This window comes from Pygocentrus nattereri, chromosome 3 (assembly GCF_015220715.1).
Source record: "Pygocentrus nattereri isolate fPygNat1 chromosome 3, fPygNat1.pri, whole genome shotgun sequence".
Lineage (NCBI taxonomy): Eukaryota > Metazoa > Chordata > Actinopteri > Characiformes > Serrasalmidae > Pygocentrus > Pygocentrus nattereri.
This window is the reverse complement of record NC_051213.1, coordinates 41,912,642-41,930,452: the sequence shown is the minus strand read 5'-3', so window position 1 is coordinate 41,930,452 and position 17,811 is coordinate 41,912,642. Positions and strand designations below refer to the sequence as shown.

At 41.1% G+C, this 17,811-nt stretch overlaps 1 protein-coding gene across 2 annotated transcripts in view; it reads left to right on the top strand.

The window, feature by feature from the left end:
• shc1 (SHC (Src homology 2 domain containing) transforming protein 1) overlaps window positions 1–17,811 on the top strand; it is a 67,389-nt gene that overhangs the window by 18,655 nt on the left and 30,923 nt on the right. The window contains exon 2 of one of the 2 annotated variants that reach the window (XM_037536931.1): window positions 11,783–11,827. The exons of the other annotated variant lie outside the window; for it this stretch is intronic. Within the exon in view, the coding sequence (XP_037392828.1) occupies window positions 11,816–11,827 (12 nt within the window). The 5' untranslated portion in view covers window positions 11,783–11,815. The remainder of the gene's footprint in view (window positions 1–11,782; window positions 11,828–17,811) is intronic. 2 annotated transcript variants of the gene reach the window in all.

Sequence of the window (17,811 nt, the reverse complement as noted above, 5' to 3'; positions counted from 1 at the left end):
TATTGCTAGCAAGATGGCAAGATATGGTTTCCTAAATAAGCTGTGGCTGATTTGTTGACTCGTTGATGACGCCAACGAAACAAAAACACATTTCGCTCATGACGTTTAACGTGGGAATTTAGTTGTAATGAACTGTTGAGTATGAAGTCAGAGTTGAAATAAAATTGTCGCTGCAGTTTATCTGCACAAGATCTAGTACAGTTCCTGCGAAGTAACTGATGTTCACAGTGACCCAGCGTGGCCAGCAAAGCGGAACATTTGTCTTTACAGCTCACAAAAACTTCCCGGGAGTCAATGTTTTGTACAGGATTCAGAAGTGAAGGGGCTGCTGGCATTTCCTACTCAGTACGTCACGTCCTGTTTTAAGTTGGCTAAAGTAAGTAAGCATCAGAATTAAATTCCCATCTGGTTATCTGAATAAAGACTTTTGAATGGTTTAAAAAGGTTAAAGATGGTTTATTAATCATTAATTAGATCATGAACGTATTAAAAGTCATTAATAAGCAGTACTAACACAAACAAAAAAGGGTAGTGATGACCTGATGCTTGCCAAATAGTGAGCCCACATTTATATCTTGTTTTGTGTTGCCTGTCGGTCAGTTTTACGGCACGCGTCCAGTTGCTCTTTCTCTACCGTTGCCTCATTGGGTAAATGCAGTGCAGCGGCTGTGCTCATTTGCATAAAGTTGAAATCTGCTACATCAGAAATTCATCAGATATAACAGGTCGTCCTTTTTATATACGTGTTACTGTTTATTAATGGTTTTAAGATGTTTATGACTTTATTAATAATCCGAGTCTAAGTGTCTAACTTTTGTAAAAGTAGTATGGGCCAAATCCCATTTCTTCTTTTTACCCCGAATCCTTGTTGGTTGAAATTTTGCTCTACGAAACATTAAAAAAATAGAAACACTGCTTTATTGACGGCTACTAGTGCTGCACTATAGGTGACTCAGCCCGATTTCAGTGATAGCAGAGATGGGTAAAGTTCAGCTCCTCGACCGCTGGGCTTTAGTTACATTAAGGGCATCATATGCTTTCGGGGAGGGCAATTATTCATTATCACCCACCACTAATTCTTTGTTGATGTGAAGCTGAAGTGAGCTATTCACCAGCTTCTTGTTTGAATTTTTCTGTTACACCTTAATTGGTGCAGCAGTTACATTCTGGCGCTTCAGGTGTCAGAACTGCTGGACTACTTAAGGTGGAACGGAAAAGTTAGCTAGCTAGCTACCGAGGCATTAACATAATACTAGCGATTGTTTTATGCTTGTTATGAAGAAAATGACCATAATACATTAAAACGACATTAAACCAAGATCATACAGTGATTATATTTTTTTACGGAGAAAATCCTCACATTTGTGAGTTTCTTTGGACGCTCAGGCAGCCGTTTTTTCTTTTTTCCTCATAAGACTGTTTGGAGTGAGTCTCTGAAAAACCTCTGTTTGGAGGCCATGTAGCCCTAACACTTCGCCCTGACCCCCTACCTCAACAAAAATCGGGACACCCTACCCTAGATGTCAAAGCACAAAAGAGAGGGCTAAGGGCCAAGTGGTAGGGGCTGGGGTGAAATGGGATTGGGCCTTAATGTGAAACGGTACTAATAAAGCCATAATATTGCATGACTCGTCATTTCGGATGAGTGAGGCTGCTGAGCGAACGCTGGTTGGTTAGGATAAGCTGTGAACATCAGAATTAAACCGCTTTCACAGATGCATAAACTTTTTTACACTGCGCTAGTCGGGTAAAGCAGTGCTACATTCTAACCTATGTAGTGTTACGTTACTGCAGATAATGATGCCTGAAAGCTAGTTTGCCATCTCCTGCTGACTCCAGCTGCCTGAAGTTAACAGTACTCAGAAAGCCCATTCACAATTGTTAAGCCTGACCATGTTTTCCAGCTATTATGGAAATAGGTTACGTATTAATGAAAGAGTTGAATTGCTTGGGAAGTTCATTCGTGCTTTGCTTTGTGAACATAGTGTTGTACGCAGTGTGTGAAATTGGGGGGGGATTAGGAGGGTCCCATATTGGCTGGCTACATCAGCGTTGACTGGCTCCTAACTCACCATAGCGGGGTAGTAGTTTCCACACATTATTTGAGATCTTGGTTTAAGAAACAACTCGCTTGAGGAATTGAGCTAGTTAGACTCACCTGTTAAACCTCCACCTGTTAACTCAGTGGTACATAATTGGCTACTTAGCTAACAACATAAGGTGGCACCCTGGTGTTGTAGTTTGTGTGATCAGCTCTTGGTGCTGGAGTTCAAATGAGGTCTGGTTGGAGAGCCATCACAACGTAAGGTTAGCTAGCTTCAGAGAGGGACCTCCACAGGCCACTGTAGATCATGGGAAATTTTTTTTGGAAGCAGGTCAGTATTGAGTTACCAACCAGCAGCTGGTTTGGCTAATCAATACCGAAGGTTAAATCAGGTGGTGGACATCTTTGTAGCCCCCTTTTACCCTGTTCTTCAGTGGTCAGGACCCCCATGGACCCTCACAGAGCAGCACTGCTGTGTTTGTCCACTCATACCAGCTTAACACACTAACACACCACCACCACCACCGCATCAGTGTTACTGCAGTGCTGAGAATGGTCCATCACCTAAATAATACCTGCTCTGTGAGGGTCCATGGGGGTCCTGACCACTGAAGAACAGGGTAAAAGGGGGCTAACAAAGTATCAGAGAAACAGATGGACTACAGTCTGTAACTGTAGAACTACAAAGTGCAGCTATAGAGTAAGTGGAGCTGATAAAATGGACAATGGGTGTAGAAAGAAGGAGTTGGTCATAATGTCATGCCTGATCAGTGTTGCTCTGCACAGTAAACATGCTGAAGTGCTTAGAAACATTGGTTGCGTTAGCGTGAGTTCAATTCAGTCAGAAATGTCGAGTTTGGACCAGAACACCCAGCACCTTCCCCTGTGAACAATAGAGGTTTTTCTTTCCTGATAGAAGCTTCATTGCAGCGAGAAACCACAAAGGCAAAAGAGAAACCTGTAGCCACATTTTAAAACCCCAGACTGTTTGAAGTGCAACAGCTTGACGATGCTGTTCTAGTAGCTTCTCACGTACGGGTGGAAATGCCTGCATTGTCATGAGAAAAGACGCAGCAGTTAGAACACGTTAATCATTTACAGTTCCGTGGTCTGTCAGCGCTCAATAAGGGCGTCACTATTTTCCACAGGAGTGGCAGGAGTCTGTGATAACATTCAGCTGCAGAGCCGACTGCAGGTACTGAGGAGATTGCCTCCATTGTTATGAGTGGATGCCCGAAAATGGAAAATCAAATTTACAGCCACCCGTTGCCCAGAATGTAGTCAGTCAGCCAAGATGTGCTGTCTGAGGTTTCCTTATTTAGCTTTGCACTGGAGCTATGAGGCAAATGATGCTGTTCAGTAATGGAAGCTTATACTTTGCTAAGTAGCATCATGGAGACTGCACACCTGCCTCAAACTGTGTCGAGTTGTCGGTAATCTCAAATAGGCTTGCTTAGGGGTGGACAGTATGACGAAACGTGTATAGTTATTGTGATAAATTATGTTACAACACACTTCTCTGAACACACTGTGGGTATTATCAGTACTTATAGACCAATTCTTTACAAAGAGAGGCCTGTTTAATTGGCTTTAATTATAGGTGTATTATTATTATTATTTCTACTATTGCTACTATTATATATTTTTTTATTAATGACAATACAGTCTCGATTTTTTGTTCCATCTTAATAAATCTCAAAAAACAAAAATATCATTAAGCACAGCATGAAAAATATCGATACATTTTTGCTGTATCTATAAACATGTTGTCTATGAAAACGGACAGAAGTAAGCAGTTTTTTTGGAATAATTAAATAAGCAGTTCTTTTGGCCAATCCCCTGCATCCAAGTTCAGGAAAAATGTATAAATGCAGAAAAATTCCTGACTAAACTGTACTTTTAATGTTGATGGCTATGCCATATCTTACAGCTAGGGGTGTTTCAATACATGTATTTTCAAGATTCTTATGGCTTGTGATTCTGTGGTCAAGAGTTAATTAGATTTTCAGTATTTTCTGTGCTAGAAGTCGCTCTCCAATTGTAAACTGCTCAGATTTATTTAGCCCTCCAATAAACAATTGTTTGTTTGTTTTTCCATAAATATAATATTTATTTTTACTGCTGTCTCAAAAAGCTGTCACCAAAAACCGTGAATTCACTTGTTTGTATTGGATTTAAATCCAGTTGAGCAGGACTAATGATGGTGTATTAGTAATCTAACATGCAGTAGGTAAGTAGTTTTTAAGTACTGAAGATCCACAATGTGCTCAGAAAAGAGAATTGGGACATATTATGATGTTATTGATGAAGATAATGATCAATTTTGTCATGTAGCCCAGCCCTGTTTCTACATAACTCAGTTGTTGAGATGTAAACAAAGTCGGTGAGCTTGGATGTGAAATGGTGCTTTGGACAGAAACGTACTGGCTCAGGTTTCTTTGCAGTGGTGGTGAATGGAACCAGGGCTCATGATGTCTACAATGCAAACAAAGCCATGTTATTCACTATTCAAATTTGTGGTCTGTCTGGAAAAAAAATGGAACAAATGTCTCCGGTATCAGCGTATTCATAACCATGCAGTAGCTTTGTATAAGGCAGGTTTTAGAAGTCTTCAGATGTCTGGTTCCCATCACCATTACTGTATGTGTAAGTTTTTCTAGAGCAGAGCATTTCACATCAAACTCTGACGTCTTAACCGTTTAATTAGGCAGTAGTTTGTCCAGTTGATAGAGTTTGCTGAAATAAATCCCACAAATCATCACAGCCCCCTAGAACAGACATGTCAAACTGGGAACCTCCTGGACTAAAGTGCTGTGGAGATTAGCAGTTACCTTCTTTTAACTCTCTGAATTCAGTTCGTGAAGGCCTTGCTTATTAGCTGAAGAGCTGAATAAGGTGTGCTTAATGAGGCAGTGTGCTGAAGTCTGCAGTGTTTTGGCCCAAGAGGACTGGAGCCTGACACATGTTCCTGCCCACTGTACCCTGATAGGTGTACACCCACCCACCCACTGTACTCTGATAGGTATACACCCACCCACTGTACTCTGATTGATGTACACCCACCCACCCATTGTACTCTGATAGGTGTACAGCCACCCACCCATTGTACTCTGATAGGTATACACCCACCCACTGTACTCTGATAGGTGTACACCCACCCACTGTACTCTGATAGGTGTACACCCACCCACCCACCCACCCATTGTACTCTGATGGGTGTACACCCACCCACCCACCCACCCATTGTACTCTGATGGGTATACACCCACCCACCCACCCATTGTACTCTGATGGGTATACACCCACCCACTGTACTCTGATAGGTGAACACCCTCCCACCCACTGTACTCTGATAGGTGTACACCCACCTACCCACTGTACTCTTGATAGGTATACACCCACCCACCCACCCACTGTACTGATAGGTGTACACCCACCCACCCACTGTACTCTGATAGGTGTACACCCACCCACCCACTGTACTCTGATAGGTGTACACCCACCCACCCACTGTACTCTGATAGGTGTACACCCACCCACTGTACTCTGATAGATGTACACCCACCCACCCACTGTACTCTGATAGATGTACACCCACCCACCCACTGTACTCTGATAGGTGAGCTCAGTTGCCTAGTTTTAATATTGTTTACACCTTTGCTCATGTTGCCCCGCCCTTTTCCCCACCTTCCCTGTTAGGATTCCCACCTGTGTGTCTTCCATTCTGCCTCTTTCCTCTAAGTGTTCCCCGTTGTGTCTGATTATATCTACCCCTTTGTTTTAGTCCTTGGGCGTCTACATGCAAAAAAAGATTGTTCTTTAAGGTTTAGTAAAGAAAATCTGGCACCAACAACCGCGCCATGTTCAAAGTCACTTAAATCATCTTTCTTCCCCATTCTGATGCTCGGGTTTGCACTTCAGCATAATATAATAATATAATACCATTTTCTTTACTAAAGAACTCTTGAAGCACCATCATTTTTAAGAATATAGTCCAAGTTTGTTGCTGGGTGCGGTTGCTTTGCTATCTGTGCTTCCTGGTCAAAAGTGTTGTAGTGTATTATTTGCTATCATTCTCTGTTCTAGGTTTTTTTTTTCTTTTTTCTTCATAAAACCTACTCGCAACTACATCCAGCCTCATCACTCACCAAGTGTGACAGCTTAGGGCTGAAGGTTTATTGAACTAGAAGAAACTTTCCGTTCCAAAACTGTGGGACACAGTGTAGGCCTGTTCAGAGAACAGTTGCCAAAGCACGAAAGCTCACCTCCCACCTTCGTGGATTCTGCAGATTTGCATTTAGCTCCCCTTCACTGGCTCAGATGCCTACTCTCGGGTGAATGCGTGATGAATGTGACGTCTTGAATTCCATCCACACAGATGGTGCGTAGTGCAGACCACCTCGGCCTAAACCCTGTTATTATAGACTGCACAAAAGAATGAAGGCTATGCTGGATGTCCTTCCACTCCCAGTCAAAGCAGGGCTGAGACACACAGGGCACCTCAGGCTGCCAGGGAGCCTGGAGTGTGGAACCACACAGGGCTATTTTTAAAAGTTTGAGTTTCAACATGGGATCCGTGCACTGTGTACGTTGGTAATCTTACAGTACATATATTGGCCCTTATTAATCAAAGTTGCGTATGGTTAAGGATAATAAGTGCACACAGATTTGTTATTCATCAGTTATTGATCAGTTTAATCTCTGGCTTATCTGAACAGTCAAATTCACGTCTGGTAGGAATGCGTATAAATTTGAGAGTAATAGTTTAGACCTGAAAAAAATGCTTTACTAACTAGAGCTGTTGTACAATAGTAAGAGCTAAAACAGAAAATAACAGTAATACTGAAAAATTGTGCACGTCAGTCTAGGTTACTTTACATGGGCATTACTATAAACAAATGCTGCAACTTTTCCATGTTCTTTTTAAAGACATATTCCAGTGTGCTTTTGTTTTATACGGCTGACCGAAAAAATAAAAACACAAAACAGCTAATGCAGGAATGGCTATCATCATTCTACTGCTTAATCAAGTTTTGTTTGTCACATTTTATTTTTTCCTGTCATAATTTTTATGCTGTTACAAATTTTGGTCACTAGGAGGAGCATTGCGCTCACTACTCAACTTCAAACTCCACCTACAAGCACAGCCATTGGCTCACGAGCCACCGAGTGCTCTTGTTTTATTGGCTCCCTACCGAGAGGCGGTAGGCTGGCACTTGATTTCATGCACTGAAGCTAATCTCCACTTTCATGTTTTAAACAGGTGGTCAAATCTGTTGGGTCTTTTTTGTTTGTTTGTTTGTTTGTTTGTTTGTTTTGCTCAACTTTGATGAATAAGTGGCAGTTTGATGTTGAAGCATGAGACCATTTTAAAGGAAACAAACAATGATGACAATATGTATCTGAAAATTGGCATCACGTCCACACAATGTCTAAGCTGCTTCTCCTCGGTGCTTTAGCCTATCCCAGCGGTCATTGGGTAGAAAGCAGGAAACAACCTGGACAGACTGCCAGTCCATGACAGGGTAGATGCTCAGACATACATGTTCACATCATGGCACAACTTAGCATCTCTAATATACCTGACAGCCTTTGGAAAGCAGAGCATGCAAACACCTCACAGAAAGGAACCGGGGAATCGAACCTGGCTCTTCTTGCTATTGGTGACCCACTGCGCTTGTGTGTGTGTGTGTGTGTGTGTGTGTGTGTGTGTGTGTGTGTGTGTGTATATATATAATTACACACAGAATATAACAGACTTTGTGGTTTATCATGTAGGACTAGTCCTCTGATTTGTCCTGTTACTTTGCAAGGCACTGAAAATGTAACAGTGGGCTCAAACTAGGGCTGAACACTGTCATTGTTGATTGTTATTGATCTCACAGAAGGCTGCAGTAGGCCTCCAACTAATCACAGCATTGTGACCGGTCACCATTCCAGATGAGTGTTTGTGTGGGTGACTGGTGAATCAAGGAATTCATGTAATCCACACACATAGTCAAAATTGAAATGCTAATATATGAAAACTATTACAGTATCACCAGTTAACTGACATACAACAGAACAAAATCAGTTTCAATTTAAATGTGGCACTGCTGGGACTTTTTGTCAGTTCCAATGTAAAAAAAAAATAATAATAACAATAATAATGAGCATACTGTAAATATTACAATAAAAATGCCATATTAGATTTTTGCCATATTGTCCAACCTCACATTTACTTCACCAAAGTTGTGTTATAAAGGTGCACTGTCACCTGCTGATGTGAACGCAGGTTAAATGGTGCTTTGGCCCCTATAAATTGCATATTGCAATTGAGATACGTAGTAATTTAATCACAATACCAGTGTTTTGTCTGTAGTGTGCAGTAGGCCTGGTGATAAAATAACTGGCAGAAGTTTTGCTACTTGAAATATTGCAGTTAGTGATTTTACCACCTCTTCAAACCAATTCGCACAGTCCTCTGCAGCTTTTATCCTCTTTCTATCCCGTTTTTGTTTATATAGACTGTTTTAATGAAAAACCACTTAATCTTTGGCACTTTAACCATTTTAATAGATGTTCTTGCAAGCTGCATTCACAATCGTCATCTGGGGCAGGTTCGCAGCAATTTGCATGGTAAATCTTCAGACTGCAGGTGATGTACAAAGAAATATATGTATTTGAGGTGAGATTTAGATGCCATTGGAAAATATAATATAACATAATTCAACTTATCATATAGCTGTATAGATAGTACTGCAGTAAGTCACTCACAGCAGAGACAGGAGGAAATTTACTCTAATATAAACTTTTAAAGGCCATATTGTAACTGTTTTAACAGTTAAAGGACATATTATTTAATATTATTTGTGACTCTTTTCTGATCCGGTTTATCGATTGTAGATCAGTTTTTCTCTCTAAAGGTTCCAGGTTTAAGCTGCTCTACAGTAATACGGTCACTTAAGCTGGGTTTTGTTTTACTGCAGCCAGTCACATTGAGGCAAGGTGAGGTTTCAAACTATAACATTAATTTTCAGTTCCAGGTATTTAAGCTAAACTTAAAGAAGCAGAAGAGGAAGAGGCGTGTGGTTAAGCTGGCATTATAGCACAAAGTAGAGAAAAGTTGCAGGCAGATCTCTCTCTCATAAACTGTGCATCCCCAGCTTATCACGCTGTGATATGTCAGACCTGCATCAGATTTAAAAGAAGAAGGAACCCGTGCGAGTTTTCATGTTGCTGTTCAAAGCTAGGGTCAGAATTTTGATCAAATCATGATATATTAACCACTTCTGCACCCACATGTATGGTCTGGTGTGAGCAGACTCACAGAAAAGCTGCATCCCTTTACGTCTGGATCTGTGGCCTGCGTCTGATGGTGCGCTAGGCTGTCTGAAAGAATACTCTCTTGCCTGAGGGGCACAAAGTGTTCCAGAAGTGTTGCTGTTGGTAACGGACTGTTGAAATTGCCCTATTTTGGGCCGCTTGTATTAACGTTCTGATGAGGCTCGCAGGCTGGAACATGAGTTCCTTGCTCTTTCTACACATGTGATACAGAAATGCAGGCAAGCCGGGGCACAAATTCCCCAACCCCCCCCTCCTGTCTGGCCATTCCTCTCATTCCATGGTGTGCCTGAGCACGACCACTTCTCCGTCAATCTGTCTCTCACGCGTACCTTCGGGCTGCAGCGATGAGTTGATACAGTCGATTAGTTAACTGATAGGGTTGGGTGGCATAATCATAATATTAGGCCAGCTTTACCATGGCACTTAAAAACGATGCCTGTAGTTTTTCAAAACTTCCTCCCAACTTATCAGAAGTGGGATTCTTTTAGTCCAGATTTTTTAATGTATTTATTTATTTATTTGTTTGTTTGATTGTTCTCTCTGTCCATTAATTGCACTCTCAGTAACAGATCTGACAGACATACAGTAGAAACAACTGTCAGAATTGGCTAGTTAACTGAGTATTAGTTCTAGTTGTCTGCTACCTGGCTGATTTAGAATATCTTAATGTCTTCATTTCAAAATCTATTCGTTTATCTTAAACGTTAAAAAATAGTCTTTGTGAAGAAAACTTTTCCTGCACCGTTGCATAAACAGTAGTTTATCAGTTACTATAAGTTGACAGTTGAGCATTGGCCGTGACATCTGATGTGTGAAGTTCTGAAATGTAGATACGTGTAATGAGATGGATGGAAGAGGCCCATCAAGTGATTATGAACTGTTTTAGATCAAAAATCATGATTAAAATCATGATTAAAAAAATCAATCTAGGATTCAATACTTTATAATAGAATTGACCCTTTTGTAAAGATTAGAAGTTGTATAAAAATACATTTTTGACACTCACAACCATTTTTGATGCCGATGTGGGCATTTTGCCTGTGGGAATTTCTGAACTCCACCTGACCACTGGTGCCAAACACTAAGCAGAAACCACTACAAATAATAATCCTGGTGAGAAATCACTTGTGTGCTTATTTTCATTTAATCCCTGTGTCTGTGCAGTCAGTCTGTTAGGAAAACAGTACTTGGTCTTTGGTGGTTACTGTCTGTTTGTGGCAAAAGCACCGTTAGCACCATTAATCCATCTTGAGTAGGAACAGTTATCTAGGAACCAAAAATGGAGCGTACTGTTTCACAGCGGCGGAGATGAAGCACTTACTTCGCTGCTCAATGCTTAGTTCTTATTGGTAATTGGCAATAGGAACTGAGCATTAATTTAAACTCTGCTAAACTTTGTGTCGCTGACTCCGCCCACTTCGCGTCACCAACATTTTGATGCAGTGTGCCGCTGCAGGTGTGACTTGGGGTAGCAATACAAATTTTTTTGTTTTGTTTTTGTGTTTTGTGTTTGAAAATATGAAAATTATGTGAGGCTCACAAACAAGAGTTTTGAGAAATATGTGGAATGTGGAAAAAATTAATTGTTTTTATTAAGGTTTCAGAAATCAAAGCCTATCGGGTCAGTTTTGACCCCCCCCCCCCCCCCCCCCCCCCCCCCCTTTGGGTGTTGAGTAGGAAAACCACCAAACCGTGCAGGACTCCGACGCTCCAGGACTGGACTTTGCCACCACTGTTGTAAAGATTATTGTGGACTCGTTATAGGAGGCCAGTAGACGTATTTCTAACAGATACAACAGTGGGTTTTTCATGTGCTCCGTAGCTGGTTAGAAACACGTGAGTCCAAGCCTTTTGTCATGTGAGGCTGTTTTTCACACAGGTGCTGGAGCGAGGAATGGCTCAACAAACTGACACAGTTCTGCTTACACAGCAGCTGAGGACTCGAATTTGGCTGAAACTGCACTTGTTTTCTTTTGGGGACTTAATCTAAAATGACTTGAATTAACCGTTCAGGTCTTTATTAATGAAGTCTTGAGGTGATCATCATCTCAACCAAGATACCTTTTGCAGTTCCCAGGTTAAGTTGCCCTAGGTGAGGTTCACTCTTGGCGTGGTTACAACCCGAGTTGTTACTTTGTACCTTGATTTCTGACTGATAGCAGGCTGGACTGTAGTGGGCGGAGACGGCGATGCTTTGTTTACTACGTGAAAAGCGTCCATGTGTAAAACAGACTAGGGTAACGTGGGTAAGCTATTGCAGTAATGAAGTGTCTTCATAGGTGCATGTTAATGAAATATCAACCTCAGTCTGGCTGCTGTTGGTCAGAAGCATTTGTTTGGACGGTTTTCTACATGTGTGATTGTCTGTGTAAATGCTAATTCAAGTTTGTGTGCACTTTGTGGTGTTTCTAGGGAAACAGGTACACACAAGCAGAGTGTTGTCCAATGGAGTATGTGGTAAGCTTTTGACGCATGCACACAGACCCACACAGACACCCACACACACATCTCCTGAGGCATAGAGGCTGATCCTGTCTTACTAACTCCTGGACCTGGTTTACTGTTACGCTGCACTCTTATGCTCGGTTTCCTCGAGCGGAGCAGCCCAACGGCTGACTTCACCCAACCACGCAGCCAGCCAGCCGGGGAGAACATTGCTGCCTCGTGCTGGTATGCGCCCGTTTTGTTTTATATGTGCACCAGCTCAGTCTATCATGTTTATCTAACCCAACTTTTTGAAGCTAATCAAGACATATTTATTGTGAGCTTAATACATGATAACGCTTAGTCACAGTTATGGCTGGAGATCGGAAAAGCAGACAGTAACTGCATGAAACAAATGCAGATTTGTATTTTATTTATTTATTCATTTATATATTTAAAAGTTCCCTTCAAATTAAAAGAAAATGTGTTTTATGATCACGCATCGCTTTATGCTTACAACTTACTGCTGAGAGCCAAAAATATTAGATGCTCTTTGTGTTATTTTTTTAAATAAATTTTTACAGAGTAGATCCCTGAAGAGACGCCATCTGAGATCCAGTCTATAGCTCAGATTTATGGGAAAAATGGGTCAGCTTTCAGTAGACAAAAAAATTTTGAACAAAAGTTAAAACTTTCTAAGCTTACATCACCCATCTGTTTGGCTGGAAGGAAGACAGTTACAGTTCTAGTATGAAACCCACCTTTTAAAATGAAGCTTATGAAATATGAGTTATGAAGTAAAGAATATGATGAAGTGCGTTTTGGAACCACCGGTGGTTCCAACACATAGATCATGTAGAGGTGTGTATCAGGTGTATTTCTTTCTCCATTCACCACCAAGGTCATCATTTTAACAGTAGAAGTGAAAGGTTGAAGTCGTGCATCATTCCTAGAATCCCCAAGTTTCCCATGTGTAAATAGGACGTGGTAGACTGTTCAAGTTTACAAGTAGAAAAACAGGTATTGCCCAATTTCCAACACCGCTTGAATGCAGTATTAGGGGCTGCTGACCTGTGACAGAAACAGCGCGAGTTCAAATAAACCTTACTGGCAGCTGCCATCTAAAGGTGTTATAGCACCAACTCCAACCAATGATCTGTCTTAATAAATAGATTTTCTTCTTTCTTTTACTTTCCTCAACCCTTAGAGTAAACAAGCACTACGTTCAGTTTGTTTAGGTAAACGTGTGATTGTGAAAGCTAAGGTAATTGCAGTCAGTTCAAATAATTGCCGCCATGTAATAATTGTAACAGGTTACTTAATGTGCTTTTCACATGAAATGTGACGCACCTCATTGAAACATGCCAGAAGTGTGGATTCCGTGTTTAATCCGTAGCTTAGCTGTGTTTACGCGGAACAGATGTTTTATTGTGATTTGAATCACTTATAAAGTAGTTCTTTTGTGCCCGCACTAGGAAAAAAATGTCAGTTACGTTTTGTTGACATTGACTAAACACGGAAAAACTCAGTATAGAATTTTAATTCAACGTAAATGTAAATAAGTAATTATGTAACTAAGATGTAAGTCGTTATTTTTGTAATGATAAAGAAACTGTATAACATAATGACTTTAGTCTAAGATCGTAACCACTAGCTATGATTTATGTGAATGTTGGTTTGATATTTTCAAACAGCAAAAATCAGCAAAATCAGCAAAAATGCAACAGTAATTTATTCATGTTCTGTTCTGCAGGCGAGATAAACTCACTAGACCGGCCTGTGTTGTCTCTGGATATTGCATTGCAAAAAGCAGCTTATGCTGGTTTACAACCATCTGACCCGTGTGTGAAAGCACTTCGGTTTCAGCTCCTGAATGAGGGAGGAACCTCTTCATGCTCAATTCACTGTTTCACAATGCAAAGTAGCTCGCCGAGTATCACGGTTTCCCCATTTAGTGATCAGCAAATATATCTTTGTGCAGTTGGAGGCATTCTGCCCACTTGTACGCTTCTTTTGAAACCACACCCCAACCCACAAAATTAGCGTTTGAATATATTCCACAATTATGGATCGTTACTCACGTCACATTTGGTGTGTGATGTTCTATAGACTTTTAGGTTGTGCTCAAATTTGGCAGGTTTAATTCAGTTAAAATGAGTCCCTTGCTAGTGTGATTTGCTGGGAAAAGTGCAGCCATTCCGTTAAAATTTCATCATATTAAAACCTAAAAAACGGAATTGCGAGAAACTGATTTCATGAAGGCAAAATTAATCCAGGTTTAGATACTCAAGCTACGCTTAATCCTTAAGCATTAAACATTACATGAAAGCGTAACGTTTATGATGACCAGCCATTCACATGAATCATAAGGAGTCGAGCAGCTTACGTCCCAAGCACAGAAGACATTTGCCTAAATAAAATAAACCTAGTAAAAATGCAACGCTGTCTCAACTGCCACCATGTTGGTGCTCATTAGCGCACAGATTGCTTTTCATCCGCAGTATTTATGGCTTCCTCTGCTAAAATAGCAACATGATTGACACACAAACATCAGAAAGAAAGAAAAAGTGACCAGAGAGTTCCACCTCCATCCGTGATTGATCAGAAGCTCGTTCTAATCGGTCAGAGAGATGTTTATGATTAAAAATCCTGCAATTAAGCAGCTATGGATCAGTTTTAGTGTGCAGCATTAATTGCCATGGTGTTGTAGCCTATTAAGAAGCAGCTGGTAAGAGTCCACTTCTCAGCAAACCCTGGCTCAGTTTGATGTACAACAGACCAAAGATATTGATTTTTAGTCCTCTTGGTCTTGTAAGAAACCCCTAATAATGCTCTTGTGGCTTATTACTGTAGAATATTATGGCTTCCTGCAATACACTGTTAGAAATAAAGGTGCTGTGCAGGTAAATTTTTCGTTCATCAACAGTGTAAATGTTCCCTCAAAGATACAACCGTGGTTTTAAGATCTAGTTGTGTACCTTTAATTATGTTTTTCCCAGTTGAAAAGTACATATTTATACCTTTTTCATAGCTTAATATTTTAAAACAGAACAATAAAATAACCCTGGAGATGAGACGGGGTTTGTGGAATTATGTTCCCTGGCTGAAGGTACTGAGGTGTACCCTTGAGTGTACCACCCCCAGTGACAAGAGGCGAACTGCCCCAGTGACAGTTTTTCACCTTTATTTCTGATAGTGTAGGAGATCACAAGCTCAGTCAAGTCAGAATATGATACAAAAAGTTGGTTGGATATACCAGTTTTACCAGTTATTGTTGCTAATGTAAGTCATAAATTCTGCGAACAAGAACATAATTTCCTGCTTTGGTCTGGACCAAAGGATCCAAATTCTGCATATAAATCTCCCTTATTTTTCATTGTTTGCAGACGAGAAGTAGACCGAGAAATTGGACTGCTGATACGTGCTTCTTCACATAACGGTATAACGGGTCAGTTGATTTAAGGGGGAAAATAAATGCAAAAATGCTTCTGACCCTTTCGATTCAGAGCGAAATCAGTGTCTTCGCTCTAAACGAAGGAGTGCTTTTTCTGTTTGCTCACTATTCATAATTTAAGCGAACAAATTTCATTGTGCAAAAGAGCATCAGCAAGTCTCGTAGAATTAGCCAAAAATAGGTCACCAGGGGAGAGCCAGCAACGGCCTCCCGTGCCGCCAGAGAGCAAATACCTTTTTCTGCACGTCAGCACATTTGGACTCTTCTCTGAAACACCACACATACATCTGCACATTGCACATGCTAAGTTTCTGTGGGGAGTTGAGAATGTAGGTCATCGTGGACTACAATTTATCATAAAGTGCGGCTCTTGGCTCCTTTGAATCAGTTCCTGTTAGAGTTGGGCTTCATAAGCCATCTCATGCACACCACGGCCTGCGCCCTATTAGATTACACCACAGCAACCATCAGCCTCAATGCCCAGACACACACTCCTGCATGCACCAGGTGGAGGGAAGCCGTCTGAAGCGTCAGCACGTGGATGCATGCGTGTGCGTCCTCATTCCCTATCTGTCTTTTTCTTATCTTCTCCCTTTGATACATGGATGTGTTCTTTTATTAGCCCTTGGCTCATCAGTCTAATATCTAGTTCTTGGTCCTACACTGTCTGGCTGTGGTTTTGATGGGGTGCTTTTCCAATTTGGTGTGGGTTCAGAGAATCTTTTCCCCAGTTCCTTTTCCTTTCTTCTTCTCAGTCCTAGCCAAATTTCTTGCCTATGGCACATCAACCAGCATGGCCAGTGATTGGATCTGCCTTTTCCAAGGATCAGAAGGCCTCTTACTCCAGTCTTTATGTGGGCTACCAACCATGCGGCGTGGTCAAGGCAGAGGAACTATGCAAATGCTCGACTGCCTGGTGCTAATCAAGACTTTCCTGTCTTTCCATGTGAGAATCTGAGAATCCTCAGAGTTCCTTAGCCACCAACGATTTATGGGACTGATTTTTTTTTTTAGCATGAATAGAGGCAGTAGAACTCAATTCCCAGTGCTTAAAGGCCTGCAAATCTGTGGGTTGTTTGTGATTACATTGTTTAACATAGAAGCTCTTTTAGGTTTTTGGAGATTCTTTAGAGGTCAGTGTTGAATATAATATTGTCTTCTGTATGTTATGTTGTTTGTTGTTGTTGTTGTTGTATGTTGTTGTATGTTGTTCTTCTTCTAAGGCATCTTCCTTTTCTACACTCTTAAAATAAAGGTGCCAGAAAGGGTAGAAGAACCATAGAGGAACCTCTTTTGGATCCCTAAACCAGTTGATCTCAACCACCCACTTCACCCACCCACTTGCAGGCAAAACACTAAAAAGTGCAGGACAGGCGATCTTCCAGGACCAGAGTTGCACTGCTCCTGCCCCACCAGCTCTGGGCCTATTACAGTCATCATGTTTCTTCATTCACATTTTGTTCAAAATATGGCGAGAATGTGGAATCATGAACCCAGTATCATAAATTGAATCGGTTTGTCAGTATATGCCAACACCCTAGTATTCTAAACTCTAGTACTTTTTAATTATGGCACTACTGGTTATCTTTCGTTTGTTCAAAGTTCTCAATATATAATATAGTATAGTTAGGGCTGGGTGATAAAACAATAATGATAATTATCAGAATATAATTATAGAGTGATCAGAAAGGTTTGATAAATGTTCAATATAATACACCATTCTCACAATTGCACGCTCCGTGAAAGCCCTGGTGGCGTTCTCTTCTGCAAGGAAAGCGACACTACTCTGCTGTCACCAGGAGAGGGCACACTTCCGAGGCAATATGATTAGAGAGGCAGGGGGCGATATGTCAAAAAGGGTCACTAAATATACTTTAGCAACGTCTAAATGTGGAGTTATATGTTCCCTTTTGAGTAGAGCGAACAGCGATCTGTTCTTCTGTGACCAAGCGTGAGTAACGAGATAAGTGGCGTAACTGTGCTGTCCTACAGTGAACTCTCCTCTTTCCGTATGTCCTAAGAAGCTTTAGCAGCATTAAATCAGGATCACAATCCTCATAACTGCTGCGCCGTCAAAAAGTCATATTTTAGTATTAGTGCATTCCCAAGCCACGAAAGTGAAAAAAAAGAAGTGGGTTCTTGTCAGTTACAGCCCTGATTTAAACGAAGGTAAACTGAGGAAGCTGTGAGGCATTGGAGAGTGGGAGAAAGCGATCTTTACAGGCTAGCTGTTTTTAGCAGCTGGCTAACTTGAAACAGCGCTCTGTCACTCGCACAACATGGCAAATTGAAGATACTGCAGATCAAACAGGTCACAAAAGCGCTGATTTCAGTGTCAACATACCTAAAAGGAGGACTCTGTTTGTCTGGTGTTGATATATTGTGGTGCGCCCCTCAAACTCGACTGGAGAAATCCAGTCGTCTGCTAGCTGGTATTTGAATACTGTGATATGCTCTGACATGGATGTGGTAGGACTGATGCCAGTAACGCGGTGTGATCCATCACTGACGTACTGAGCCAGCTAATGTTCGCTGTTCGTACTAAGTTGTTGATGTTGAGAAA